The sequence below is a fragment of the Oncorhynchus masou genome, chromosome 17 (genome assembly GCF_036934945.1).
Source record: "Oncorhynchus masou masou isolate Uvic2021 chromosome 17, UVic_Omas_1.1, whole genome shotgun sequence".
Classification (NCBI taxonomy): domain Eukaryota; kingdom Metazoa; phylum Chordata; class Actinopteri; order Salmoniformes; family Salmonidae; genus Oncorhynchus; species Oncorhynchus masou.
Genome location: NC_088228.1, coordinates 34,500,777 through 34,528,584, shown reverse-complemented (window position 1 = coordinate 34,528,584; position 27,808 = coordinate 34,500,777). Strand labels below are relative to the sequence as shown.

Below are 27,808 nucleotides of genomic sequence, written 5' to 3'. Positions count from 1 at the left end.
CATCATTGGATTTAGGTTAAAAATATGAAATGCCCTTATGTTTTCTTCTTGCAAATCCAATCAGTTTTCACATTGATTCAATGTCATCACATAGGTTTTGGGGGTTGAAATTATGTGGAAACAATGTTTATTCAACTAGTTTTTGCCGTGTGGGATAGACTAGTTATTGTATATGCAGTAACGCAAGAGCCTCTATTTCTTGGCCAGTTGTTTCAATTAAGCACGTCTGTTCTTTACGGTAGTGTTTAATCAACACCAACAATTACAGTTCTGAAAGCCTGACTGTCTGTTTGCTGCTGCTGCCGCTATATCATTATCCATTTAGCCCCTTTACTCCTGTGATGCATGGCTCTTTCTCTCTGCTGGGGAAAAACAAACTCTCTCACTGTTAATCCACAATCCCTCCCAACATAGAATTAAAATTGATAGAACGGACTAGAATTGATCAGCGTTCCCTGGTGGTTGTAACATTCGTCTATTTAAAATGTTCAAGAATCGATGCTTAATTGCCATGGTAATTGCTATTGTTCTCCCATGGAGACAACCAAAGAACCCCTTTAGGTTCTAGATTGTGTATTTTGGAATTCTACAGCTCTATGATTTAATTATTAGCCTTATTTGACGTCATCCATTCAACAAAGAAGGGAACAGGCAGTTTATACTCTTCAAAAGGGTTACAACCCGCCCGCCCTTGCCCCCATCCGCCTCACCTCGCACTCCATGAGTTACTGCCTGTGTGCCCTCCTGTCACCTCCACTGGCCTGTACTTTAGCGTGTGTAGGTCTAGTAGTGATGATGATTGTCCTGGCTGCTACACAGTGGATAATATTACGAGGAGCCAGCCACTCAATAGGAGGGAGGTCTCAGGTGGACTCGGGAACACTGCATCCTGCCAACCTGGGGCGCTCGCTAAAGAGTGACAGCCCTCTGGAGAGATCCTGGCCTTGGTTATACTACGTGGGGGGAGTCAACGGCCTGCCAGAGCTAGGCTAGCTGTCAGGGTGGGAGAGAATATCATGTGGGAGTTTATACAGTATACAACACAGTCCTCAGGACCCCTAGTTGTCTATCATGGAAGGGTAAACTCTGAGTTTTTGCTTTGAGGTGGCCAGTCAGAATGCCTGTGTTGGGTTGTCATATGAATGACAGTAAGTATCTGTCAGAGAAGGTTATGGAGATTTATTACAGTCTGACATCAAAATGATGGGAACTGACAATAACGCTCCTGACAGGAGGGATGTGATGTTCTGAACCTTTCATTAGAGAGAGTGTCCTGGCAGATCCACATGATCCTCACTGTTCTCATCACATTCTCAAACAAGCCTTTCTCAAACAAGCCTTTCTCAAACAAGCCTTTCAGATTATTATGGTTACCTGGTCAATCAACTGATCAACTAATATCTATTCTGGTCACTTGACCCCTCACCTGAACCCTGCAATACTTCACAAGGTTGTAAGATTGGGAAGCAGAGCCAAAGTCGTAATCACCTTTCTCAATCAACTGACCTGATTTTAAACATCAAACAGATGAAAACACAGCACAGATAACAGTCTAGCATAATTCAATCGAACATCACAAACCAAGATTCGTTCCTTCGCAACTTGGATGAAAGGAAAATACTTGTTTTCTCTTCTCATTGCTTAAGGCCCACCGGGGGACTCATTTGATGGGGTATTAGTTCTGTACGTTCATAAAAAGGAACACACTTCAACATCTTCCCTGCAGGAAAAATTTTAACTAACAGAAAATGTACGAGATTTACAGGCCCAATGGCGGCAGAGGAACAGAACCCAATCCGTTTAAAACCCCAGCTGTGCCTCGTGGCTAGGGCCTGGGAGACAGGGCAGTTTTCCATGGGTCTGTAAAAGGCTGAGCTGACGGACGGACCTACACTCTTGAAAAAAAAGGTTCTATTTAACCTAAAATGGTTCTTCGACTCTCCCCATAGGAGAACCATTTTGGTTCCAGGTAGAAACCTTTTGGGTTCCATGTAAATCCCTTTCCACAGAGGGTTGGTTCTACATGGAACCCAAAAGAGTTCTACTTGGAACAAAAAAGGGTTCTCCTATGGGGACAACCAAAGAACCCTTTTGGAACCCTTTTTTCTAAGAGTGTATAAACAGCGGGCTTTTATCTCTCAGAGAGACAGGAACAAAGGAGCCAGCTGCCCGGACACATTCCCATTTCACCCCTTTAATCTTTCCTGTCATCGCCCCATCCCGGTGAGAGAACGAGAGGGCTTTCCCTTGCTCGTCCTTAGATGGCTCTGCTGGCTGTGTCTGACTCACTGGCTGACTGTTCTAACAGGAGACAGTTCAAACAACCATCAATCAATCTCATTGGATTGATTTCTAGTTAAAACACATTGATGTGTTTTCCCAATAAGCCTTCATCAGGAAGCTTTCATCAAGAGCAATTAGATGAAGGTCTTTTGAGCAATCGATAAATCATCTAGAGTATCTGTATTAAAGCAAGCGTTGAGCCTATCTTATGAAATGCCTCTGTGGTTACTAAATACCACTGATATGTGTATTGTGTAAGTGTTGGAGACTATTCTTATTGTTTATGAATAAGAACAGATTCATGAATGGCTCATGACTGATGTTTTCTATTGCCTCTCTACTCGCTGGTTTTACATATGAATGTAAATGATGTTATGAATCAAACACATACCACCATCTTGTTGAGTGAGACCCAGCAGTCTGAGGGGAAGTCCTGCAGCATGGGAACCAGGAACTGTAGACAGCCATCCCAGTGACACAGCAGCAGCATCATACCAATCAGGTTGAAGATACGCATCACCGCACTGGCCAGGTCATAGGTCATATGGAAGATCTGAAACAGAGATAGAGAAACAGAGAATTAGTTCAAGCCGCGAGAAAGGACGAGAGTGAGTGAGTGAGTGAGTGAGTGAGTGAGTGAGTGAGTGAGTGAGTGAGTGAGTGAGTGAGTGAGTGAGTGAGTGAGTGAGTGAGTGAGTATCTGTGCAAGAGAGAGATAGAGAAAGAGAGAGAGTGAGAGAGAGAGAAAGAGATAAATAGACAGAGAGAAAGCTAGCGAGAGACAGAATCACAGTCATGGAATTTTGTTTCATTTGAGATTTCATGTTTAAAACCTCCCTTTTTTTCAATTTTCACCTAAAATGACATACCCAAATCTAACTGCCTGTAGCTCAGGACCTGCATATTCTTGATACCATTTGAAAGGAAACACTTTGAACTTTGTGGAAATGTGAAATTAATGTAGGAGAATATAACACATTAGATCTGGTAAAAGGTAATACAAAAAAAATTGTACCATCATCTTTGAAATGCAAGAGAAAGGCCATAATGTATTATTCCAGCCCAGACGCAATTTAGATGTTGGCCACTAGATGGCAGCAGTGTATGTGCAACTTTTTAGACTGGTCCAATGAAGCATTGCATTTCTGTTCGAAATGTTGTATCAATATTTCCCATATGTGCCTAATTGGTTTAATAATAACTTTCAAGTTCATAACTGTGCACTCTCCTCAAACAATAGCATGGTATTCTTTCACTGTAATAGCTACTGTAACAGTGCAGTTAGATTAATAAGAATTTAAGCTTTCTGCCAATACCAGGTATGTCTATGTCCTGGGAAATTGTCGCACATTAGCTCAAATGTTCCACGGTTGGGACACTGATCTATAGAGATCCTTAAGAGTTTTAATGCAAAATTCTCTAGTGATCAAGATGACAAGTCCTAGAAGCAGGATTAAATGAGAAGACTGTAGTCAGCAGTACCATGTTGCCTGCTGTATCGTTGGACCATACCAAGCATGATTAATGAGAGAGGAAAGACAGCTCCCCATCAGACACAGCAAGAACAGAGCAGACATTTGTTACAGCCAGGTACAACACATCAATTAGATATGTAACACACATGACAGGAGTCTCTCACTCACTACCACACTAACACATACCAGTACACAAGTCTGTAGGCACAGACACACACACACACACTCTCTCTCTGTGTGATGGACAGGAAACCATCAGGATTCCTGATACGTCATCTCACTTATCAATCATCTTCAGTCACAAGGTTGTCACTTAAGCCAACCAATGATCATTATTGTCACTTAAGCCCTCCATCTATTAGTACTTTGGTGTGATGGCTGTAATCATTGGGTGACCAGCTAAAATCTGCCTATGCTTCTCTATGCCCAACTAAACTAAATTCCCCAAAACATATACATCTGTATTTCTGCACAAGAAACCAAACTGACCGCAAGGACAATCACCTTTCAATGACCCCTGAGGAAGTATTAAGAAAATACAAGTTGGAAAACGAAATGCAGTTTAGTCAGAGTATGGTGCATTGCTAACTCACAGTCACTGACTTTGTCCTCATACAGTATCTCTGCAAGGGCTGTGATTGAACATGAATCACCAGTTGATATTTCGAAATGCCACTTCAACCTTTCAGGCCTTGTGACAGTTGGTGTCTAATATGAGCTGGAAACTGACAAAATACTGCACTTCATCACATCTATTTATAAAGAGTCCAACTGCTGCTTAGAGGTCTACTCGTGATTAGTGACATGTTAACCGGCTGAGGAGGAGAGGGTCAGACACACTGTTAGATGTATTATTATTTTTGTTCCTAAAGGGGTACAAACACTTGTCACTGGAGTGGTGCCCTGTTAGGTCATCCTTTGTACCTCTAGATATTGTAACGAGTGCGCTGAGCGTCGCAAAGAGTGTCTTAATAAATAAACGCAACATAATACAAAACAAGAAACACAAACAACGCACATGTAATGGCATTCCTCCGCTGAGGCGGAGAAGCGAGAAGGATCGGAGGACCAATGCGCAGCGTGGTAAGTGTCAATTACGTTTAAAACGAAAAAACAACAGAACACTAGAACAAAACAAAATAACGTGCATCAACGAAAACCGAAACAGTACAGTGTGGCGACAAACACTCACACGGAAACAAACACCCACCACTCAAAAGTAAAACCCAGGCTACCTAAGTATGATTCTCAATCAGAGACAACCAACGACACCTGCCTCTGATTGAGAACCGTACTAGGCCGAAACAGAAACCAAACATAGAAAAACAAACATAGACTGCCCAACCCAACACACGCCCTGACCATACTAAATAAAGACAAAACGGAAATAATGAAATAATGGTCAGAACGTGACAGAACAGACATGAAACAGAAACAATAACGCATGGGGAAGGAACCAAAGGGAGGGACATATATAGGTGTCATGACTTCGGCCGAAGTTGGTCCCTCTCCTTCGTCGGGCGGCATTCGTTGGTCGACGTCACCGGCTTTCTAAACACCACCGATCTATGTTTCATTTTCGTTTTGTTTGGTCTTGATCATACACACCTGGTTTCCATTCCATTAATTATGTTCCTTATTTAACCCTCTGATTTCCCTCTCTGTTTTGTGCGTTATTGTTTGTCATTTGGGTTCTCGTTGTTCGTGCTTGGGATTATTGTATTTGTTCCTTGTTGGAATCTTACTTATTTTGGAGTAAATTTTGGATGATTACTCAGAACTGTGTCCTGCGCCTGCCTCTGCATTTTTCATTTTACCAACATCCTCACAATAGGGAAGGTAATCAGGGAAGTGATGGAGTCCAGGTGAGTCTGATGACGCGCAGGTACGCGTAACGATGGTGACAGGTGTGCGCCATAATGAGCAGCCCGGTGACCTAGAGGTCTGAGATGCAGCACACGTGACAGATATACTGTAGGTACATAATTGTACCCCAGCTCATAACTCAGATAGTACCTTTCTTACATATAGTCCACAGGTACAAAGGTGTGCTTTTATAAAAGGTACATTTTGCCTTTATAAGGAACCACTACATTGACAAAGCCATTTGTTCCTTGTAAGTGGCTAAAATGTATCCCTACCATAGACCACTTAAACTGGTACAACACTCACGGGTGGCCAAAAATAACTATCTGAAAGCTACACCCCCACCAAGCCATGCCTCCAATATAATTTCCCAGTGTGCCATGCCTTTTCAAGTGCATTGTAGAGTTACCCCCCCATGACTTTACTTGTTAGTGACAGCGACACGGCTGTTGAATTCATTTTTTTTCAATCCTGTGTCCTTCACCAAATTAGTTCCTAGGCAAATGTTATCATTAAAACTAAACTCTTTATAGGGCCTTATTTTGAGGCCTACTTTTACCATGATACATCAGTCCTGCAACAGGGTTGCAAAATTACGGTAACTTTTCCCAAATTCCCAGATTTTCCAGAAATCCTGGTTGAAGGATACTGGATTTCTTGCTTATTTCTTCACATTTCCAGGAATCTTACAACTGGGATTTCTGGAAAACCTGGGAATATTTGGAAAGTTACCAGGATTTTGCGACCCTACCTACAAGTCGCATTATACTGGCATGTAAAAGTGATGTGCAATTCCTATTGGAATCCAGCCAGAGTTAGGATTTCCATCAGCTGGAATTTTTATTCACCTGCAACCTGCATTCAGAATGACTGCCATGGGTTAGGGACATTGTGAGGAGACTTCCTAAGGCATTTAAACTGGAACAACCATTTCAGTAAAGGGTACAAAAATTCTAAATAAATGAATGGATTAATTTAGATTTTTTTGTTGTTGTTTATCTCTGTGTAGCTTAAGATTGATTAATCAATGTAAATGCAAAAACACTGATATTTAAAACAATTCTAAAAAATCTACCTGCAGTGGAGCATGCTGGAAAATATCATAATGATAATGATTATGGTACAAATTGGCCTTTTATGGTGCCACCTCAGTGACAAAGCTGTTAGTTCATTTTAAGTGGCAAAAACATCATTGTATCTTTTGGTGGGTACAAATATGTACCTTTCTTATGCATTACCGTACAGTACCATGTGAGATCACATGTGTATCTCTGAAGGTACATCATGTGGATTTTCATCTTTGTACCCCAGGGAACAATACTGTACTCAAAGGAGATGATTGTGGACTACAGGAAAAATAGGACCGAGCACGCCCCATTCTCATCGACGGGGCTGCAGTGGAGCAGGTTGAGAGCTTCAAGTTCTTTGGTGTCCACATCACTAACAAACTAACATGGTCCAAGCACACCAAGACAGTCGTGAAGAGGGCACGACAAAACCTATTCCCCCTCAGAGACTGAATGATTTGGCATGGGTCCTCAGATCCTCGAAAGGTTCTACACCTGCACCATCGAGAGCATCCTGCTTGCATCACTGCCCGGTATGGCAACTGCTCTGCCTCCGACTGCAAGGCACTATAGAGGATAGTGTGAATGGCCCAGGACATCACTGGGGCCAAGCTTTCTGCCATCCAGGACCTATATACCAGGCGGTGTCAGAGGAAGGCCCAAAATTGTCAAAGACTCGAGCCAACCTTGTCATAGACTGTTCTCTCTGCTACCGCACGGAAAGAGGTACTGGAGCACCAAGTCTAGGTCCAAGAGGCTGCTAAAACAGCTTCTACCCCCAAGCCTTAAGACTCCTGAACATCTAATCATATGGCTACCCAGACTATATGTGCATTGCCCCCCCCCTTCTTTTACACCGCTGCTACTTTCTGTTATCATCTATGCACAGTCACTTTAATAACTCTACCTACATGTACATATTACCTTAACTAACCCCGCACATTAACTCTATACTGGTACCCCCCCTATATATAGACTCGCTATTGTTATTTTACTGCTGCTCTTTAATTACTTGTTACTTTTATTTCTTATTCTTATCCGTATTTTTTAAACATCATTGTTGGTTAGGGGCTCATAAGTAAGCATTTCACTGTAATCAGCACATATGTTAATACAAATGTGATTTGATTTCTAAATATACAGTACCAGAGCCATATTAACAGTATACAGAGTTCTGCTAACTCGGTTTAAGATATAGGATCCGAACGAGCAGCATGTTGGCACCCACAGGTTCCAAGACAATTACATTCTACAGAGAATGCAGATTAGATTGCTACTTTAATGGAACGCTTGGTGCCAACATGTAGCTGATTGGCAAACTGTATGGCTCTGTTAGTTCTAATTTTGAGTAAATAACTCACGAACACAAGAGAAGCTTAACCAACACAGCTGTAATTCATACAAAAAAAAACATTTCACACGAGCACTGGTATTTAATCCTTTCTTAAGCTGAGTTTCTTCCTCCACAACAGAACAGCTAATGCATCTCTGTTGCTAGACAGAACCTTATCGGTTCTTCCTCACATCATCTAACCTGATCTCTACCCCAAAGTGATCACTCCTCCCCAACTCAAGGCTGTCATGGTTATTGATATTAGACCATGTCTCTTCTCCTTGCAGAGGATACCTGATGGCTAACAATGACATATCCTGACACAATGTAACTTTCCCTCAGTGACATTGTTAGTTTCTAAGATTTCCACCCATCTCTCCTCATCAAATGCCTGCCACATGTAATCGCTTCCCTGCACTCAACACATTCCAAGCTTAGTTGCACAGACTACATACCTTCCTCCTGTAACCCTTAACTTCTGGTGTAGACCCTCTCTACCTCAGCACTCCATCAGTGACATGAATAAGTATATTTTCATATTCCCAGATCCCAACAGCTCTAATCAGCACCATGGACAGCGTCAATGTTCTTCCTGACGGTAAACAGATAACCAAAGGGAAGCAGTAATAGAAAACAATTTGAGGCGTATTCTCAGCGTTTCTGTGTGAAAATTTAATCACTAGAAGGACGCATTCCCTGAGGCCCTCCAGTTTTCAAATAGAAATTTGCATCCTGTAGCTCTAACTCCAAAAAGTTCTGGGACACTGTAAAGTCCATACAGAACAAGAGCACCTCCTCCTAGCTGGTCGAACACGGTCACCACCGATAAATCCATGATAATCGAACATTTCAATAAGCATTTCTCTACGGCCCGGCCATGCTTTCCTCCTGGCTACCCCGGCCAACGGCTCCACACCCCTCACAGCTACTTGCCCGAGCCTCCCCAGCTTCTCCTTCACCCAAATCCAGATCGCAGATGTTCTGAAAGAGCTGCAAAACCTGGACCCGTACAAATCAGCTGGGCTAGACAATCTGGACCCTCTCTTTCTAAAATGATCCGCCGCCATTGTTGCAACCCCTATTACCAGTCTGTTCAACCTCTCTTTCGTTTTGTCCGAGATCCCTAAAGATTGGAAAGCTGCCGCGGTCAAATTCAAAGGGGGTGACACTCTAGACCCAAACCTAGACCCAAACTGTTACAGACCTATATCCATCCTGCCCTGCCTTTCTAAAGTCTTTGAAAGACAAGTTAATTAATAAACAGATTACTGACCATTTCGAATCCCATTGTACCTTCCCCACTGTGCAATCCTGTTTCCGAGCTGGTCACAGGTGCACCTCAGCCATGCTCAAGGTACTAAACGATATCATAACCGCCATTGATAAAAGACAGTACTGTGCAGCCGTCTTCATTGACCTGGCCAAGGCTTCCGACTCTGCCAATCACCGTATTCTTATCGGCAGACTCAATAGCCTTAGTTTCTCAAATGACTGCCTCACCTGGTTCACCAACTACTTCGCAGACAGAGTTCAGTGTGTAAAATCGGGGGGCCTGTTGTCCGGACCTCTGGCCGTCTCTATGGGGGTACCAGAGGGTTCAATTCTCGGTCCGACTCTCTTATCTGTATATATCAATGATGTCGCTCTTGCTGTGGGTGATTCCCTGATCCACCTCTACGCAGACGACGCCATTCTGTATACATCTGGCCCTTCTTTGGACACTGTGTTAACTAACCTCCAAACGAGCTTCAATGACATACAGCACTCTCCAACTGCTCTTAAACGCTAGCAAAACCAAATGTATGCTTTTCAACCGATCGCTGCCTGCACCCGCCCGCCCGACTAGCATCACTACTCTGGACGGTTCTGACCTAGAATATGTGGACAACTGCAAATACCTAGGTGGCTGGCTAGACTGCAAACTCTCCTTCCAGACTCATATCAAACATCTCCAATCCAAAATCATATCTAGAATTGGCATTCTATTTTGCAACAAAGCCTCCTTCACTCACACCACCAAACTTACCCTAGTAAAACTATCCTATCCTACCGATCCTCGACTTCGGCGATGTCATCTACAAAATAGCTTCCAATACTCTACTCAGCAAATTGGATTCAGTCAATGACAGTGCCATCTATTTTGTTACCAAAGCGCCTTATACCACCCACCACTGCGACCTGTATGCTCTAGTTGCCTGGCCCTCGCTACATATTCGTCACCAGACCCACTGGCTCCAGGTCATCTATAAGTCTATGCTAGGTAAAGCTCCGCCTTATCTCAGCTCACTGGTCACGATAACAACACCCACCCGTAGCACACGCTCCAGCAGGTATATCTCACTGGTCAGCCCCAAAAACAACACCGCCTTTGGCCGCCTTTCCTTCCAGTTCTCTGCTGCCAGTGACTGGAACGAATTGCAAAAATTGCTGAAGCTGGAGACTTACATTTGCCTCACTAACTTTAAACATCAGCTATCTGAGCAGCTAACCGATCGCTGCAGCTGTACATAGTCCATCTGTAAATAGCCCACCCAATCTGCCTACCTCATCCCCATATTGTTTTTATTTACTTTGCTGCTCTTTGCACACCAGTATCACTACTTACACACCATCATCACCTCATCATCATCGGCTCATCTATCACTCCAGTGTTAATCTGCTAAATTGTAATTACTTTGCTACTCTGGCCTATTTATTGCCATACCTCCTCATGCCATTTGCACACGCTGTATATAGACGTATTTTTTTTCTATTGTGCTATTGACTGTACGCTTGTTTATTCCATGTGTAACTCTGTGTTGTTGCTTCTGTCGCACTGCTTTGCTTTAAATTGGCCAGGTCGCAGTTGTAAATGAGAACTTGTTCTCAACTAGTTTACCTGGTTAAATAAAGTTGAAATAAAAAATAAAAAGTCTTCCAAACAACGTTGTTGTTTTGGTGTGTAAAACAATACACACTCACGTAATCAATTGGATGAGTGAATAACAACAACGAAAGCAAATCTGCTACTACCACAGCACAAAGAGTTATGTCGCCATGGCAAATCCCATTAGTCGAGAGTACAGCATACGTTAAGGGCACACCATTCAACCCTGAACAGTGGAGAGGGACTTTCAACACTTCCTCTCCAAACTCCACTCTATGGCCTTGTTCAAACACTCAATGCAGGCATCCTTCTTTCATTCCATCATTCCTGTACAAACACTTATTAGAAGCATTTTCCTTCATTCCATCTATGCCTCCTTGTTTGACATTATGAATAAGAACGAAAATGTGGAGAGATCTTGAACTCAGTTATCCAACTGCATGCAGATCAGTGATTATCAAAAGGAAGGATGCATTTTGGAAGTATTCAAATATGGCATCTGAGGGATAGATCTGCCAGTCATTAAGGATCTGCCAACTGCTCCATCCGTCCATCTGACTGCTGTCTACTTGTCTGCCTGTCTGTGCCTATTTAACACCAACGCATCTCAGCGCTCCTCTTCCATGCATGTATCCTCCTCTAACCATCATGCATCGCTCTGTTTGTTTGTCGCATCATGTCTTCAGAAATCCAATTATCCAAAGGTAAGGGGCACACACAGGGCCCAGTGCATCCACCATCCACACCACTGTAAAATGCCAGCTTGTGCCCAATGCCTGGCCTGCCAATACTTTCATAAGAGAAAAGTTAGAATGATCCCATTATCCCCATTAGACCTTTTGTGGCATCGGTGTGAGATGAGGGATAGATAGACGGACCAGACAGACCAAGGCCCTTCCAAGAGAGCACAGTAGAGGGGGAAAATGAATAGAGCAGAGGTATATTAGGCTACCTAGTGGTTAAAGCGTTGGACTTCTAACCGAAAGGTTTCAAGATTGAATCCCCGAGCTGACAAGGTACAAATCTGTTGTTCTGCCCCTGAACAAGGCAGTTAACCCACTGTTCCTAGGCCGTCATTGAAAATAAGAATTTTTTCTTAACTGACTTGTGTAGTTAAAGGTAAAATAAAAATAAAGAAATATTGTAGATGAACGAATAACTAGTAATGGCCAAAGGACAAACCAACCAATCAAGTAACATCCGAAGCTAACAAAGAGACAGAAAATGAATGGTGACACAATTAAAGGCTAACCTACGAGGAACGCTAGCCTAACTGAATTATAATAATAATAACAATTAGCCAGATATATAATCATAGTGAGCACCCCCTCCAGTGTGCCATATAACCACCACACCTGCTCCTCCTCGGCTTCTTCATTTATTAACTGTGTTTGACTCTTCTAAAATGTTGCTTATCAAAATGAGCAGACGCCTTCTGGGAGTCGTGGGTCAAACGGGGAGACAGCGACGGCACTGATGGTGATTAGGATGCAAAGTGTGTTTTAAAGTTTAAACCCTCCTGCCAACAACAACACACAGGTCAAGAACAGCAAAGTAAACCTCCTGGCCCTCGACAAACGACTGGGAACAAACACAGGCAGGGCTGGGTCCAGACTGTTTAACAGCTTATTGGTTGTCAGCCAACAACTAAAGTTCTTAGATGGAACTCAGGGACCTGACAGCACTTAGACCAAAGTCTGCTTTGATATTAATCTATAAAGAAGTCCAAATGGATGTGGGACCAAGAGGTCCTGGGTACAGAACAGTGCGGTATACCTGTCAAATATTTAATGCTTGGCAGAGCATTCTATGATTTTCCATCTAGACAACTTGTCTGGACAACCTGTCGCACTATAATTTTTTTTAACCTTTATTTAACTAGGCAAGTCAGTTAAGAACAAATTCTTATTTTCAAGGAACAGTGGGTTAACTTATTGCCTAGGAACAGTGGGTTAACTGCCTGTTCAGGGGCAGAACAACAGATTTGTACCTTATCAGCTCGGGGGTTTGAACTTGCAACCTTCCGGTTACTAGTCCAACGCTCTAACCACTAGGCTACCCCTCACTACCCAATTCACTACCACTCACTACCAAACTTACTACCCACAATTCACTAACCATCACTACCCAAAATCACTGCCTAAAATTCACTACCCACTTTCATTACAATCATCAGCAATAGCACGATCCTGGCTCTTAGCCTACTTCCTCCGTGACAATAGCCACTTGTCCTCTTTAGCATGGCCATCGAGTGACTACCCTGAACCCATGGGTCACGTAGGGATGTTAGCCTACTTTCTCCCAAGGGTAACTACACATTAGTAGTGGATGAGGTGAGTTGACCACTGTACAATGTAAAAGCACTTTAGACCTACAGTGGAAAGTGTTGTAAAAAAATAAATAATCCAATCCATTATCATTTTCATTATTGTCATGAGAAATTGCATGATGCTGCTGTGAGCCTATCTCATCTTGCTTCTATACAATGCTGTCCCACCTCCCTACTGTACCTTCTCTCTGACAATACGTGTACTTGTCTAGTATAGCCATGTAGCTTTCTAGCATAGTTATCTATGGTGACTATCCTAAACCATGTATTATGTAGCCACGATGCTGTGAGTGTGTACTACACATTAGTAGTGGATCAGATGAGTTTGCATCTTACAAGCTCCAGGAGAATGGTGCTATGTGTATACTATAGTTATAATCCTTTCTCCTATCATCAGGACAATAAATAGTTGATGAGGCTAGTTTGAGTTCCCCCCCTTTCAAGTTCTTTGAGAACTATTGTGAAAAGTGACGAATAGATGCAATCCATTATGATAATTATTATAGGCCATGAAGCATTTCGGGGGGCTGTGTGGAGTGTTGTCCTACCTCTTCCCACTGGTGGATGTAGCGGATGAGCCGGGACAACCTCAGGAGCCTCAGTAGGCTCAGGATCTTGGTGAATCGTACGATCCTCAGGGCCCTGGCCGTCTTATACATCTCAGAGTCGATCCCCTTCTCCACGATCAGGAAGATATAATCCACGGGGATTGAGGAGACAAAGTCCACGATGAACCAGGTCTTCAGGTACGTCTTCTTGATGGTTTTGGGGTCCAGGATGATGTCGGAGTTGTCCTCGATGATGATGCCTGTGCGGAAGTTGAGGACCAGGTCCATGAGGAAGAAGGTGTCTGAGATGACGTTAAAGATGATCCAAGGGGTGGTTGTCCCGTCGTTGAAGAAGGTGATGCCCACCGGGATGATGATCAGGTTACCCACCATGAAGAGAAGCATTGTGAAATCCCAGTAGAACCTGGAGAAAGAGAAAGGGAGAGAGAGAGAGAAGGGAGAGTTTGTGTGTGTGCGTGTGTGTGTGTGGGAGTGAGTGCATTTGTGTGTGGATGAGGGAAAGATAAAAGCGAGAGGTAGAGGTGGAGGTGGAGGAAAAGGATAGAATAGCAGAGTGATAGACAAAAGCAGAGTGATAGAGGCAAGGGAGGGAAACGGACAGAAACTGGGGACTTTCTAACAAAAACTGGTGAGTGCGTAAGCAAACTACAAAGACCTACAATATGTTAGGCTGAAGGGTTATGTTAAGCTGATTAATATCGATTTGCATTTTGCATTTTAGTCATTTAGCAGACACTTTTATCCAAAGCGACTAACAGTTAGTGCATTCGTATTAAGATTAGACAACTACATATCACAGTCATAGTAAGTACATTCTTCCTAAATAAAGTAGTTACCAGCAAAGTCAGTGTCAGTAGGAAAAGACAAACTCAATTTTATTTTATTTATGTTTTTATAGGGTGGGGGTAAGACTGAGATGTCTTATTTCAGATACTCTTTGAAGAGGTAGGGTTTCAGTTGTTTTTGGAAGATGAGCAGGGACTCTGCTGTCCTAGCTTCAGGGGGAAGCTCGTTCCACCACTGGGGTGTCAGGACAGAGAAGAGCTTTGACTGGGCTGAGCGGGAGCTGACCCTCAGTGGGGGTCAGCCAAGAGACCAGAGGTGGCAGAATGGTGTGCTCAGGTTGGGGTATAAGATTTAAGCATAACCTGAAGGAATATGAAAATTAATGATTGATGAATGAGAATGAGCATTATTGTTGTAAATTATTGTTTTGGTACACCTCCAGTGTAGAAAATGCATTATACAGTGGGGCAAAAAAGTATTTAGTCAGCCACCAATTGTGCAAGTTCTCCCACTTAAAAAGATGAGAGAGGCCTGTAATTTTCATCATAGGTACACTTCAACTATGACAGACAAAATGAGAAAAAATATCCAGAAAATCACATTGTAGGATTTTTTATGAATTTATTTGCAAATTATGGTGGAAAATAAGTATTTGGTCACCTACAAACAAGCAAGATTTCTGGCTCTCACAGACCTGTAACTTCTTCTTTAAGAGGCTCCTCTGTACTCCACTCATTACCTGTATTAATGGCACCTGTTTGAACTTGTTATCAGTATAAAATACACCTGTCCACGACCTCAAACAGTCACACTCCAAACTCCACTATGGCCAAGACCAAAGAACTGTCAAAGGACACCAGGAACAAAATTGTAGACCTGCACCAGGCTGGGAAGACTGAATCTGCAATAGGAGCTTGGTTTGAAGAAATCAACTGTGGGAGCAATTATTAGGAAATGGAAGACATACAAGACCACTGATAATCTCCCTCGATCTGGGGCTCTACGCAAGATCTCACCCCGTGGGGTCAAAATGATCACAAGAACGGTGAGCAAAAATCCCAGAACCACACGGGGGGACCTAGTGAAGGACCTAGTGAATGACCTGCAGAGAGCTGGGACCAAAGCCTACAAAGCCTACCATCAATAACACACTACGCCGCCAGGGACTCGAATCCTGCAGTGCCAGACGTGTCCCCCTGCTTAAGCCAGTACATGTCCAGGCCCGTCTGAAGTTTGCTAGAGAGCATTTGGATGATCCAGAAGAAGATTGGGAGAATGTCATATGGTCAGATGAAACCAAAATAGAACTTTTTGGTAAAAACTCAACTCGTCGTGCTTGGAGGACAAAGAATGCTGAGTTGCATCCAAAGAACACCATACCTACTGTGAAGCGTGGGGGTGGAAACATCATGCTTTGGGGCTGTTCTTCTGCAAAGGGACCAGGACGACTGATCCGTGTAAAGGAAAGAATGAATGGGGCCATGTATGTATCGTGAGATTTTGAGTGAAAACCTTGTTCCATCAGCAAGGGCATTGAAGATGAAATGTGGCTGGGTCATTCAGCATGACAATGATCCCAAACACACCGCACGGGCAACGAAGGAGTGGCTTCGTAAGAAGCATTTCAAGGTCCTGGAGTGGCCTAGCCAGTCTCCAGATCTCAACCCCATAGAAAATCTTTGGAGGGAGTTGAAAGTCTGTGTTGCCCAGAAACAGCCCCAAAACATCACTTCTCTAGAGGAGATCTGCATGGAGGAATGGGCCAAAATACCAGCAACAGTGTGTGAAAACCTTGTGAAGACTTACAGAAAACGTTTGACCTCTGTCATTGCCAACAAAAGGTATATAACAAAGTATGGAGATAAACTTTTGTTATTGACCAAATACTTATTTTCCACCATCATTTGCAAATCAATTCATTAAAAATCCTACAATGTGATTTTCTGGATTTTTTTTCTCATTTTGTCTGTCATAGTTGAAGTGTACCTAATGATGATAATTTACAGGCCTCTCTCATCTTTTTAAGTGGGAGAACTTGCACAATTGGTGGCTGACTAAATACTTTTTTGCCCCACTGTATATACAGAAGTAAACTCAGCAAAAAAAGAAATGTCCCTTTTTCAGGACCCTGACTTTCAAAGATAATCTGTAAAAATCCAAATAACTTCACAGATCTTCATTGTAAAGGGTTTAAAGACTGTTTCCCATGCTTGTTCAATGGACCATGAACAATTAATGAGCATGCACCTGTGGAACACTAATAAGACACTAATTAAGACACTAACAGCTTACTTAGGACACTTACTTACAGCTTAAAATTAGGACACTAAAGAGGCCTTTCTACTGACTCTGAAAAACACCAAAAGAAAGTTGCCCAGGGTCCCTGCTCATTTACGTGAACGTGCCTTAGGCATGCTGCAAGGAGGCATGATGACTGCAGATGTGATCAATGCAATGTCCGTACTGTGAGACGCCTAAGAGAGCGCTATAGGGAGACAGGATGGACAGCTGATCGTCCTCGCAGTGGCAGACCACGTGTAACAACACCTGTACAGGATCGGTACATCCGAACATCACACCTGCGCAACATGTACAGGATGGCAGCAACAACTGCCCGAGTTACACCAGGAACGCACAATCCCTCCATCAGTGCTCAGACTGTCCGCAATAGGCTGAGAGAGGCTGGACTGAGGGCTTGTAGGCCTGTTGTAAGGCAGGTCCTCACCAGACATCACTGGGAACAACGTCGCCAGACAGGACTGGCAAAAAGTGCTCTTCAATGACGAGTCTTGGTTTTGTCTCACCAGGGGTGATGGTCGGATTTGCATTTATCATCAAAGGAATGAGCATTACACAGAGGCCTGTACTCTGGAGCGAGATCGATTTGGAGGTGGAGGGTCTGGGGAGGTATGTCACAGCATCATCGGACTGAGCTTGTTGTAATTGCAGGAAATCTCAACGCTGTGCGTTACAGGGAAGACATCCTCCTTCCTCATGTGGTACCCTTCCTGCAGGCTCATCCTGACATGACCCTCCAGCATGACAATGCCACCAGCCATACTGCTCGTTCTGTGCGTGATTTCCTGCAAGACTGGACTGTCAGTGTTCTGCCATGGCCAGCGAAGAGCCCGGATCTCAATCCCATTGAGCACGTCTGGGACCTGTTGGATTGGAGGGTGAGGACTAGGGCCATTCCCGCCAGAAATGTCTGGGAACTTGCACGTGCCTTGGTGGAAGAGTGGGGTAACATCTCACAGCAAGAACTGGCAAATCTGGTGCAGATTATGAGGAGGAGATGCACTGCAGTGCTGGTGGCCACACCAGATACTGACTGACCCCCCCCCCTTTGTTTAGGGACTCATTATTTAATTTCTGTTAGTCACATGTCTGTGGAACTTGTTCAGTTTATGTCTCAGTTGTTAAATCTTGTTATGTTCATACAGATGTTTACACATGTTAAGTTTGCTGAAAATAAACGCAGTTGACAGTGAGAGGATGTTTCTTTTTTTTCTGAGTTTATGTGGATACCACTTCAAATGAGTGTATTCGGCTATTTCGGCCACACCCGCTGCTGACAGGTGTATAAAATCGAGCCCAGAGCCATGCAATCTCCACAGACAAACATTGGCAGTAGAATGGCCTTACTGAAGAGCTCAGTGACTTTGAACATGGCACCGTCATAGGATGCTACCTTTCAAACAAGTCAGTTCGTCAAATTTCTGCTCTGCTAGAGCTGCTCAACTGTAAGTGCTGTTATTGTGACGTGGAAACGTCTAGGAGCAACAACGGCTCATCCACGAAGTGGTAGGCCACACAAGCTTACAGAACAGGACCGCCAAGTGCTAAAGCGCATAAAAATTGTCTGTCCTCAGTTGCAACACTCACTACTGAGTTCCATACTGCCTCTGGAAGCAACGTTAGCACAATAACTGTGTACCGGGAACTTCATGAAATGGTTTTACATGGCTGAGCAGCCGCACACAAGCCTAAGATCCCCATGTGCAATGCCAAGCATCGGCTGGAGTGGTGTAAAGCTCGCTGCCAATGGACTCTGGAGCAGTGGAAACACATTCTCTGGAGTGATGAATCACACTTCATCATCTGGCAGTCCGACGGACGAATCTGGGTTTGGCGGATGACAGGAGAACGCTACCTGCCCAAGTGCATAGTGCCAGCTGTAAAGTTTGGTGGGGGAGGAATAATAGTCTGGGGCTGTTTTTCATGGTTCTGGATAAATCCCTGAGTTACTACAGTGAAGGGAAATATTAACACTATAGCATACAATAACATTCTAGATGATTCTGTACTTCCAACTTTTTGGCAACAGTTGGGGAAGGCCTTTTCCTATTTCAGCATGACAATGCCCTCGTGCACTAAGCAAGGTCCATACAGAAATTATTTGTCAAGATCGGTGTGGAAGAACTTGACTGGCCTGCACAGAGACCTGACCTCAACCTCATCAAACACCTTTGGGATGAATTGGAATGCCGACTGTGAGCCAGGCCTAATCAGCCAACATCAATGCCCGACCTCCCTAATGCTCTTATGGCTAAATGGAAGTAAGTCCTCACAGAAATGTTCCAACATCTAGTGGAAAGCTTTCCTAGAAGAGTGGAGGCTGTTATCGCAGGACAGAGGGTACCAACTCTATATTATTGCCCAAGACATTGAAATGAGATGTTCAATGAGCAGGTGTCCACATACTTTTGGTAGTGTATATATTTGTGTTTTATTATTGTAGTAAACATAGGCCTATGTTGTTTTTCTTATCAACAACAACAGTAGCAGCATATGCCTTAATTGCAGGTTTATGAATATTTCTATAAACTGCATGGGAAAAGAAAATAGCTTAAGTGAAATGGTACTAGTATTTTGGTCAAACTAATTCAGTAAAATCCAATGAGCCGAGGCTTAAAGAGCGGGTTACACGGTTGGGTGCTGCTGCTGATGACAGTCAGAAGTACAGGGCTCGTAGGCTTGTTTTCATTGATAAGAGTATTCATGGCCGGGCAGTCAGAGGGGGCTCGCTGCAGGTGCAACGCTGAGTCATTACACTGCGACTGACGCACTAGGTCTTAACCGTGTACCTAGAGATAGTGAACGCAGCTCTGCAGTTTACACCACAATATTGGCATTTTTTTAACCCTGTAAGTGACGCTATTTGTGAGAACTATAGGCATGCCTACTCCTATGAGAGACTTGTAATTCTGGTGTTGTAATTCTGGTCTCTCTTCGAAACTATACAGTCAAATTATACATATTGGATACGTATCAATAAAGTATTGTATTGAATCAACATTATTTGTTCAGATACGTAAACATGAGCTGAGCAGAAACAGCGCGATGTGTGACTCGAAAGTAGCTAAAAGTAGCTGCCAGCTCCACTCTTGGTTAAGCGGGAGCTGTCCACTCGCGAGTGGTGCTTAAACGAGTGAAGGAAGCGCCCATGTGTCTATCACGAACTTCAGTGGCACAAAGATGCAATTCTATGACCCTGTATACAAAGGGCCAATTTCGCGAAAGTAAAGCATTTCATAATCAACATGACCCTCTCAAAGGCGAGAGGACCCACATATGTATGTCAAAAGGCGTGAGATGTCGATTCTCCTTATCGCTGACAAAACCGTGATAAAAGGGAAAGCAAACCCGTCATTATTCAAATGCTTGATCTGGGGAGTCATAGAGGCGGATATGTCTCGAGTGAGCATGCTTGAGGTTTTAGCACAATTTGCTCAAGGTGACATTCCATTACTGAGTCCATCACACACCCCGGCAGTCCTGTCAGTCAAGGATCTAGAGCACAGCCGGCCACGACGCTAACATCGGCTCGAAACAAGCCATATTTTAATCTAGGCCCACGGTAAATAGCCGAGTAATTGGCGTGATTTAATAATGTTGGGTTAAGATTAGGATATTGTTCTGAATGAGATCGATGCGAGGCTTGGTTGGTTATCCCAGACATTCAACAGAGGGCTGTTGTTTGCAACCTTGAAAGGACACGATATCATCGCTATTCAAAAAGCCTATACCTTGCCAAAAAGCTTTGCGCTCAGGTTGTCTTTGAAATATACTAAAAAGCACGACTAAAAAAAACTGTATTTGTCAATGTCCTATTGTTTAATGAAAATCACTATATAAATGGGTTCCATTCAATAAAATGTAATCGAAATGTATAGTCTAAAATACCAGCCAGAACAGGTGGGCCAAAATGGGTTATTATGTCTGGTTTATAACAACTAATGACAATAAACTGTGTTGCACAATGCACATTGATAATAGGCATTCTACTTCTGGGCCCCTGGATTCTCATTATAACTTGTTGATGGTGCTATGGGGCCAAACAAAGGCCCTCCATGACAATGCCAACATGCACACTCACAAATACCAACCGCAGCACTTAACCCTTACCTGAAATCACTGTAGGGGTGGATAATCCAATTGCCCGCTGATTTAACCCGCTCTTGCTCCCTCTCCACCGCCTTTTGACTCCCATACATACGTAAGGAGAATTTGTTAACTCCAGGTTGCAGCATGGCACTGAATTGTCGCTGCATGAAGGTGCTTCCGCCGGGCTCGGCATCCTCGGTCTGGATCTGGGGTCCCTCCTCGGGCTTCTGGAAGGTGACAGAATTCCTGGGCTGCTGGGTCGTCTGGGTCTGGGTCGAGCCGTGCAGCGATGAGGAGGCTTTCCTGCTCGGCGCGTTGGAGAAGGACACCCTGGAGTCTTTTTTCTCGGGGACGCCGGTGGAAACCGGGGTGATACCGGGTTTTGCGCCCACTTCCCCGTGGCCCTGCGTGGTGGAGATTGTCATGGAGCCATCCATGCTGGCCCTAGCTGAGTTACAGGCACCACGCCTAAGGGTCCCTCCGTCTTCGGCCCTACCCGCCCCGGCAGTCTTGTTGGAGATGATCGAGCGCAGGCTCCCGGTCCCGGAGTCCCTCCTGCATTCTCCGTTTTTGTTGCATTTCATTCTTGAAATTGGAGCGGTGCTGTTGCAACCATCACCTGCTACCGCATTTAAAACCTCTAGTGTGACGGCGGCTCCAGACGTCTCCGCCCCTGCCACTCTGTTGGTCTCGCCGCGCCCGGCATTATCTCCCAGACACGTTGTGGTATCAATCGCTTTGGATGCTACAGTGGGCTCAGTGGCAGCAGGTGCGTTCTCCGCTTGCAGTAGGCTGGGCTCGTTGTTTGTAGAGTTATTTCTGGTAGCCGTGGCCACGGCTCCCCCTCCTGGCCTAAAGCTCTTCATTCTGATGCTACCTCCTCCGCCTCCACCACCACCACTGCTGCTGCTCCCCCCGGCTCGGCGCAGCCGCGGATGCTGAAACTTGGACTCCTCCTCACCATCCTCCGCCTCGTCCATGACTGCGTTACTGGCCACGACGAGCTGCTTCACACTTGGGGCGCTCTGACTGGCAGCAGCAGCGGGGACAGAGTCAACACAATTGCCGCTGTTGCTGCTCCTACAATTGGACCCGGCAGCTTTGGGCGCGCTGATGTGGCTACATCCGCTTCCGCCCGCAGCCTTCTTTTTCATGGTCGCCTTCTTGTCCATGGGCATGTCAAATTGTGCCTATTTATCTTTAGAGAAAACAAATCAGGAACAAAGGAGAGGGGAGAGAGAGAAAGGAGAGAGAGGGAGGGAGGACGTGACTTCTTTGCAAACTTTACAAGAGCAGGTATCTTGTGGCTGTGCTCACTTTCAGAGATCATGTAAGCATCGCTTCAAGATAGTTTCTCTTTTATCACATATAATACAAATTTGATGGCAGTTGCTCTGTGATTAAGTCACATTCGACAAAAGATACTGTAAACCTTAAGCCTTATTTAATTAACCTGCAATGAAATTCTAATCAATCAAACTTCCCAAATATTCAACAAGCTTTCAGCTAAAAGCATAATGTGGAGTCCTTTAGGGTCAATGACTCACAGCATTCAAAAGCTATATTAAAACGTCATAATGAACAAATGATATATTTTTTAAGGGTGTTTTCATTCTGTCAAACAGGCGTGTAGCCCCCTCTAGTGTCCATACAGGTGGAATACATTGAAAGAGACCTCAAAGTGATACTAGTATTTTTCCTTTACCTCAACTCATCTGCACTGAAGAGACTGAACTCCCACAGTAACATCAACTTTCCAATTGGCATCCATAACTTTCAGGGAATGGAAATCAAGAGATAAGGGGAGGAGGCCGCAACTATCGAAATGCATCCTTTATAAGCATGTCCTTGAATCTAAATATTTGGGTTTTCATTAAAGATTATCTTCAAAGATACAGCTTTCATCTTACACCAAGCTTTCCAAGAAGTGGGGTACAGTCACCCAGACCTTAATTAGGATATCAGTGAACAGATACATAGCGTTCGCAGGCACCAAATGATTCTTTCTGGTAGGATTACATTCTATCTCCAGTTATAGCCTGATGTTACCACCATCAACAGAACCATATAACTTATTGTAACCACACTATTATTTCAGGACTACTTTACAATACAGAAACAATGTTCAATCCATCTCAAATTGTATCCAAGCATTTACAACCCAGTGAACTGAGCACGTATTGCATTTTAATCAATCATACAGTGTTCAAACCAGACCAACAGTAGGATACTAAGGAACAGCTCTGAAAAAGGACCCCAACTCCTGATCTGATAGTAGACAAGGATGTCTTTGAGGGAGATCAATGGTTAGGGAAAAAGTGGCCAATATTTCTTTATTGCCAAGTCTGCTATATCCAGAGCAATGTATTTAAAGTGTTGGGACCATACAAATAGAAGCAATAGAACAGGCATCCCCATTCAAGTCAATGATGGCATAATGGGTGGACTGGAGGCCATTGCAAGTGTATCTATAGGAGCAAAGCAGTAACTAAAATCAGGAACTAAAAGCAAGAAGTGTATCCATCAATATGTGCTGTGATTTTTGATTCAACTCAACTCATCCAGGCTGTATCACAACTGGCCGTGATTGGGAGTCCCATAGTCCCATTGGCAGGTTTAGGCAGTCATTGTAAATAAGAAGTTGTTCTTAACTCACTTGCCTAGTTAAATAAAGGTACAAAATAAAAAATATATAGAAAATAAACTGACTAGAGGCCTAAATGGAATGGTATCAAACACATTTACATTCCATTAATTCCATTCCAGCCATTACAAGGAGCTCATCCTCCTATAGCTCCTCCCACAAGCTTGCAACTGCAATTACAAAAAATACATTCCTTTGCATGAGCCTTCAGTTTACATATATTTGAATGACCAGAGGAGGCTGATGGAAGGGGCTATAGGATATTCAAGGATATTGGGACATTGAGTTTACATTACCATAGAAATTATTGTATCACAATACCAGGCAGACATTGTGAGATTACCAGTCAAATTGCCAGGGTTAGAATTTCCAAGCTTGTTCTAGTCATTTTATTTCTACGGATGAGAGATTGAGGTTTCTGCATTATAATGCATTTACAGGACACTACAACGTTCAGTTTGTAGCCATGTTAGCACTCCATTAACACTACATGGGGAATAGCTATATATATTTAAAACAAATGCTATGTAACTGAATATCTACAATAGAACAATATAAACAATTCTAAAAGTTGGCCAAGCTCTCTAAATATATGGTCATTGGGATGTCCCTACCCCATTGAAGTTTAAATGCAAACTGGTTAAGGTAAGAGCTAAGGTTAAGGTTAGGAAAAAGGTTGTGGTTAAGGTAAGGGTAGGGTAGGGTTAAGGATCCCAGATAGCACGAACCCTAAATATATGACTATGGCCATATCCACTCTCCAGATGGACGGGATGCTCCGTATGGTTTTTGCAGCGGGCGCAAAAGTGGGTCATTTAGCGAATGATGTTCATTATATTTGTCTGTTCATTCGTTAGGTATGACTAAATATTGTTTCCACACTTAGGAATGTAATCAGAACCTTATATTATTCATTTATATATAGCTACTTTATTACAAGTAACGTTTAAAACCCAATCAGGATACTATTGTTCTGTTGTTTGGGGTGGATATATGATGTTTTGCCCCAAAAACGTGATTATTTGTCTCTCTAAAATAAAATAACCTTGCAATATATTTCAAACAAAACAATGTCTGTCTTTCCACTAGCCTATGTCATGGTAAGATGGAAAAATAATTGCTCTCTCTCTTTCACAAGATGTGTTTTTAATTCATGTCAATTTACCAACACCCCCCCCCCCCCCAATTATATATCATGTTTTGGAACATAACTTCATATATAACCTGATATTTTACCTTCTACATTGAGACCTTGCTCTTCTGTTACAGTATCAATGGGACCTGCATGAGAGGACACACACACACACACACACACACACACACACACACACACACACACACACACACACACACACACACACACACACACACACACAATCACTGCCTTCATAATCACTGCCGCTGATCGCACACACTCTGTGTCAATGACATTCAGAGGTTGTCTGCAATCACTGAACTTGTCTCAAACATCCATGCGGCGATACTAAACTAAGTTTCCCTGCGGTCAATTAGGTTATCGTGTTCCAAGTCTCCTTGCCGCAGGTCTCTTACCTTTTCACAGTGACGCTGTCTGTGAGATGCCGGGTCCAGTCTGAGCTGCAAGACAGTGTCTCTCGCTCTGCAGAGGCTGCCTGCCTCAATTCCACTTCCTGGAATAGTATGACGCTCTGGATTAATTTGCATAAAAGGCAGAGTTCCAAAAATAATAATTGATCTTGGAAGAGATCCAACGAGATCTGAGGAATCCCAGAGAGAGACAGAATGGAAGGCTGGTTGAGCAGATTCTGCTGTGGAGTGGTCTGGTGGGACTGACCTGGAAGCAGTGTACACAGGCAGTGTCAACATTCATCATTGTTGTGTGAGAATTTGAAGTTGCAGCTATAACCACTGACACAAGGTCAGCTATTCTTTCAACCTTCTAATGGTTTAGGTTCAAACTGGGGTTAGGGTAACCTGGTCTCAGGTCTGTGGTTAAGGTCAACATCAAGCTAAAACCCCAGCTACCTTTTATTTCACAATGACATAACTTTTCTCCTTACCCCCTTCTGACACCCAGGTGGTGACACACATCTCTGCGTGCCTGGCAGACATCTCAGCTTGGATGTCAGCCCACCACATCAAGCTCAACCTCAAACAAAACGGAGATGCTCTTCCTCCCGGGAAAGGCTTGCCCGCTCCAAGACCTCTCCACCACGGGTGACAACTACACGGTGGCTCCTTCCCAGGGTGCAAAGAAACTTGGTGTGACCCTGGACAACACCCTGTCATTCTCTGCAAACATCAAAGCAGTGACTCGCTCCTGCAGGTTTATGCTCTACAACATCCGTAGATTATGACCTTTCCTCACACAGGAAGCGGCGCAGGCTCTAATCCATGCACTTGTCAGCTCAGTTGTCAGCTCAGTTACTGCAGTTCTCTGTTGGCTGGGCTCCCTACTTATGCCATCAAACCCCTGCGAGTTATCCAGAATGCTGCAGTCCGCCTGGATTTCAACAATTCCTAAGTTCTCCCATGTCACCCGCTCCTCCGCACACTCCACTAGCTTCCTGTCGAAGCTCACATCATCTTCAAGACCCTAGTGCTTACCTACAGAGCAGAAAGGGGAACTGCACCTCCTTATTTTCATGCTATACTCAAACACTACATCCTAAGCACTCTGTTCTGCCACCTCTGGTCTCTAGGCCCTTCCACCCCTACTGGAGGGCAGCTCCCGCTCAGCCCAGTCAAAGCTCTTCTCGGTCCTGGCACCCCAATGGTGGAACATGCTTCCCTCTAGCTAGGACAGTGGAGTCCCTGATCATAAATTCTTTGTTGAGGGAAAGTGTACATTGTGATGTGTTGTTTCACCTACCTATCTTAAGATGAATGCACAAATTGTAAGTCTGCTAAATGACTGAAACGTCAAATGTAAATGAAGACTGGACATAGAGTAACAATAAACATGTCAGTCATGTGCAGGAAAGGGTTTAGTAAGAGGAACACAAGAATAATGCTTTACACTTCTCTATCCTCCTCCACCTCCTGTTCTTCTCAGGAAGCCAATCATATGAAGGTGTGGATAACACCAGGCCAGGGTGGTCTCTTTCTCTCTATTTTTGTTCTTTTACCCACCCCTTTCTTCTTTCTCTCATTTCCCAACACACACAACACACACACACACACACACACACACACACACACACACACACAGAGAGATAGAGAGAGAGAAAGATAAGACTGCTCTAAATGGGTCATAATGAGTTTAGCCTGATAGGGCTGCAGCAGTAGTGAGGAGAGCTACAGTTTACACAGATGAGTCTCACCAGCAGGACTGATAAGGACATGACTTGGGTGGGGGGGGGGGGTCTTCACACACTAGAACATACTTTAATCTTTATCGACACATTGCTTGGTCTGAAATAATATTGAAATGTTCCCATGATCCCTTCAGGGACAATAGGTGCAAGCTAGGGGTAGCGGTTAGGGGAATATTTACGCTGGGCCACAAGAACACACAAAATACACTGTACTATGCACATAAAGAGTCAACAGTACAACGTCAGGTACCATCTTTGAAAAGGCGTTAAAATACGCATAATGAAAAGGAGGGTGCATTGGGCAGGGTGAGAAGTGTTAAATGGCCACATGTTTCCAGAGGCTGCGGCCTAGGACATCACTCTTCCTCCATTTCCTCCTTCAGGACAAGGCTCCTGAGGGAGCAGAGCTATGATTGGCTCCATGGTTGAGCTCATAATTAAGCCATGTTGATTGGGTTACTAATCAGCATGCTGTAACAGTGCTCTGCAGCATGGCAACACTTAGCAAATATTGTATAATGGATTCACATAATGGTCACGTTCCACTGCTTAGACTTTGCCAGACCTTTCAACACCTGGATAGGTATTTTACCTATCAGTTTACCACATCATATGTTATAGCAATCTGTCAGTCGATGACACAGTCAATGACACAGTCGATGACATTGGTTGATGCATGTAACATCTAAGCGGTGGAATGCGACCATTGCCTGGCTTAAGGCCATTGATATGTAATATAGTTCAGGCCCCTGATGGGTTGCTTCAAACCTTCCTACCTTCCTTGAAGTGACTAACTACTGAGGTGAAATTACCTTATTTGTGCTACTGTACTTTCACCTATCGGGAATAATCAGTGAGAATGGATGGAAGAAGGGAGGGTGCTTTTCTAAAGTATTAGAACAAGGCA

General features: G+C 43.8%; 1 protein-coding gene across 1 annotated transcript in view; it reads right to left on the bottom strand.

Annotated features, from left to right (window-relative positions):
- LOC135558919 (potassium/sodium hyperpolarization-activated cyclic nucleotide-gated channel 2-like) overlaps positions 1 to 25,217 on the bottom strand; it is a 69,473-nt gene extending 44,256 nt beyond the window's left edge. The window contains exons 1-4 of the mRNA XM_064993146.1: positions 25,157 to 25,217; positions 20,983 to 22,159; positions 13,768 to 14,191; positions 2,675 to 2,836 (exon numbers count right to left, since the gene is read on the bottom strand). Coding sequence (XP_064849218.1) covers positions 2,675 to 2,836; positions 13,768 to 14,191; positions 20,983 to 22,139 — 1,743 coding nt within the window. The 5' untranslated portion in view covers positions 22,140 to 22,159; positions 25,157 to 25,217. The remainder of the gene's footprint in view (positions 1 to 2,674; positions 2,837 to 13,767; positions 14,192 to 20,982; positions 22,160 to 25,156) is intronic.
- Positions 25,218 to 27,808: the final 2,591 nt, after the last annotated feature.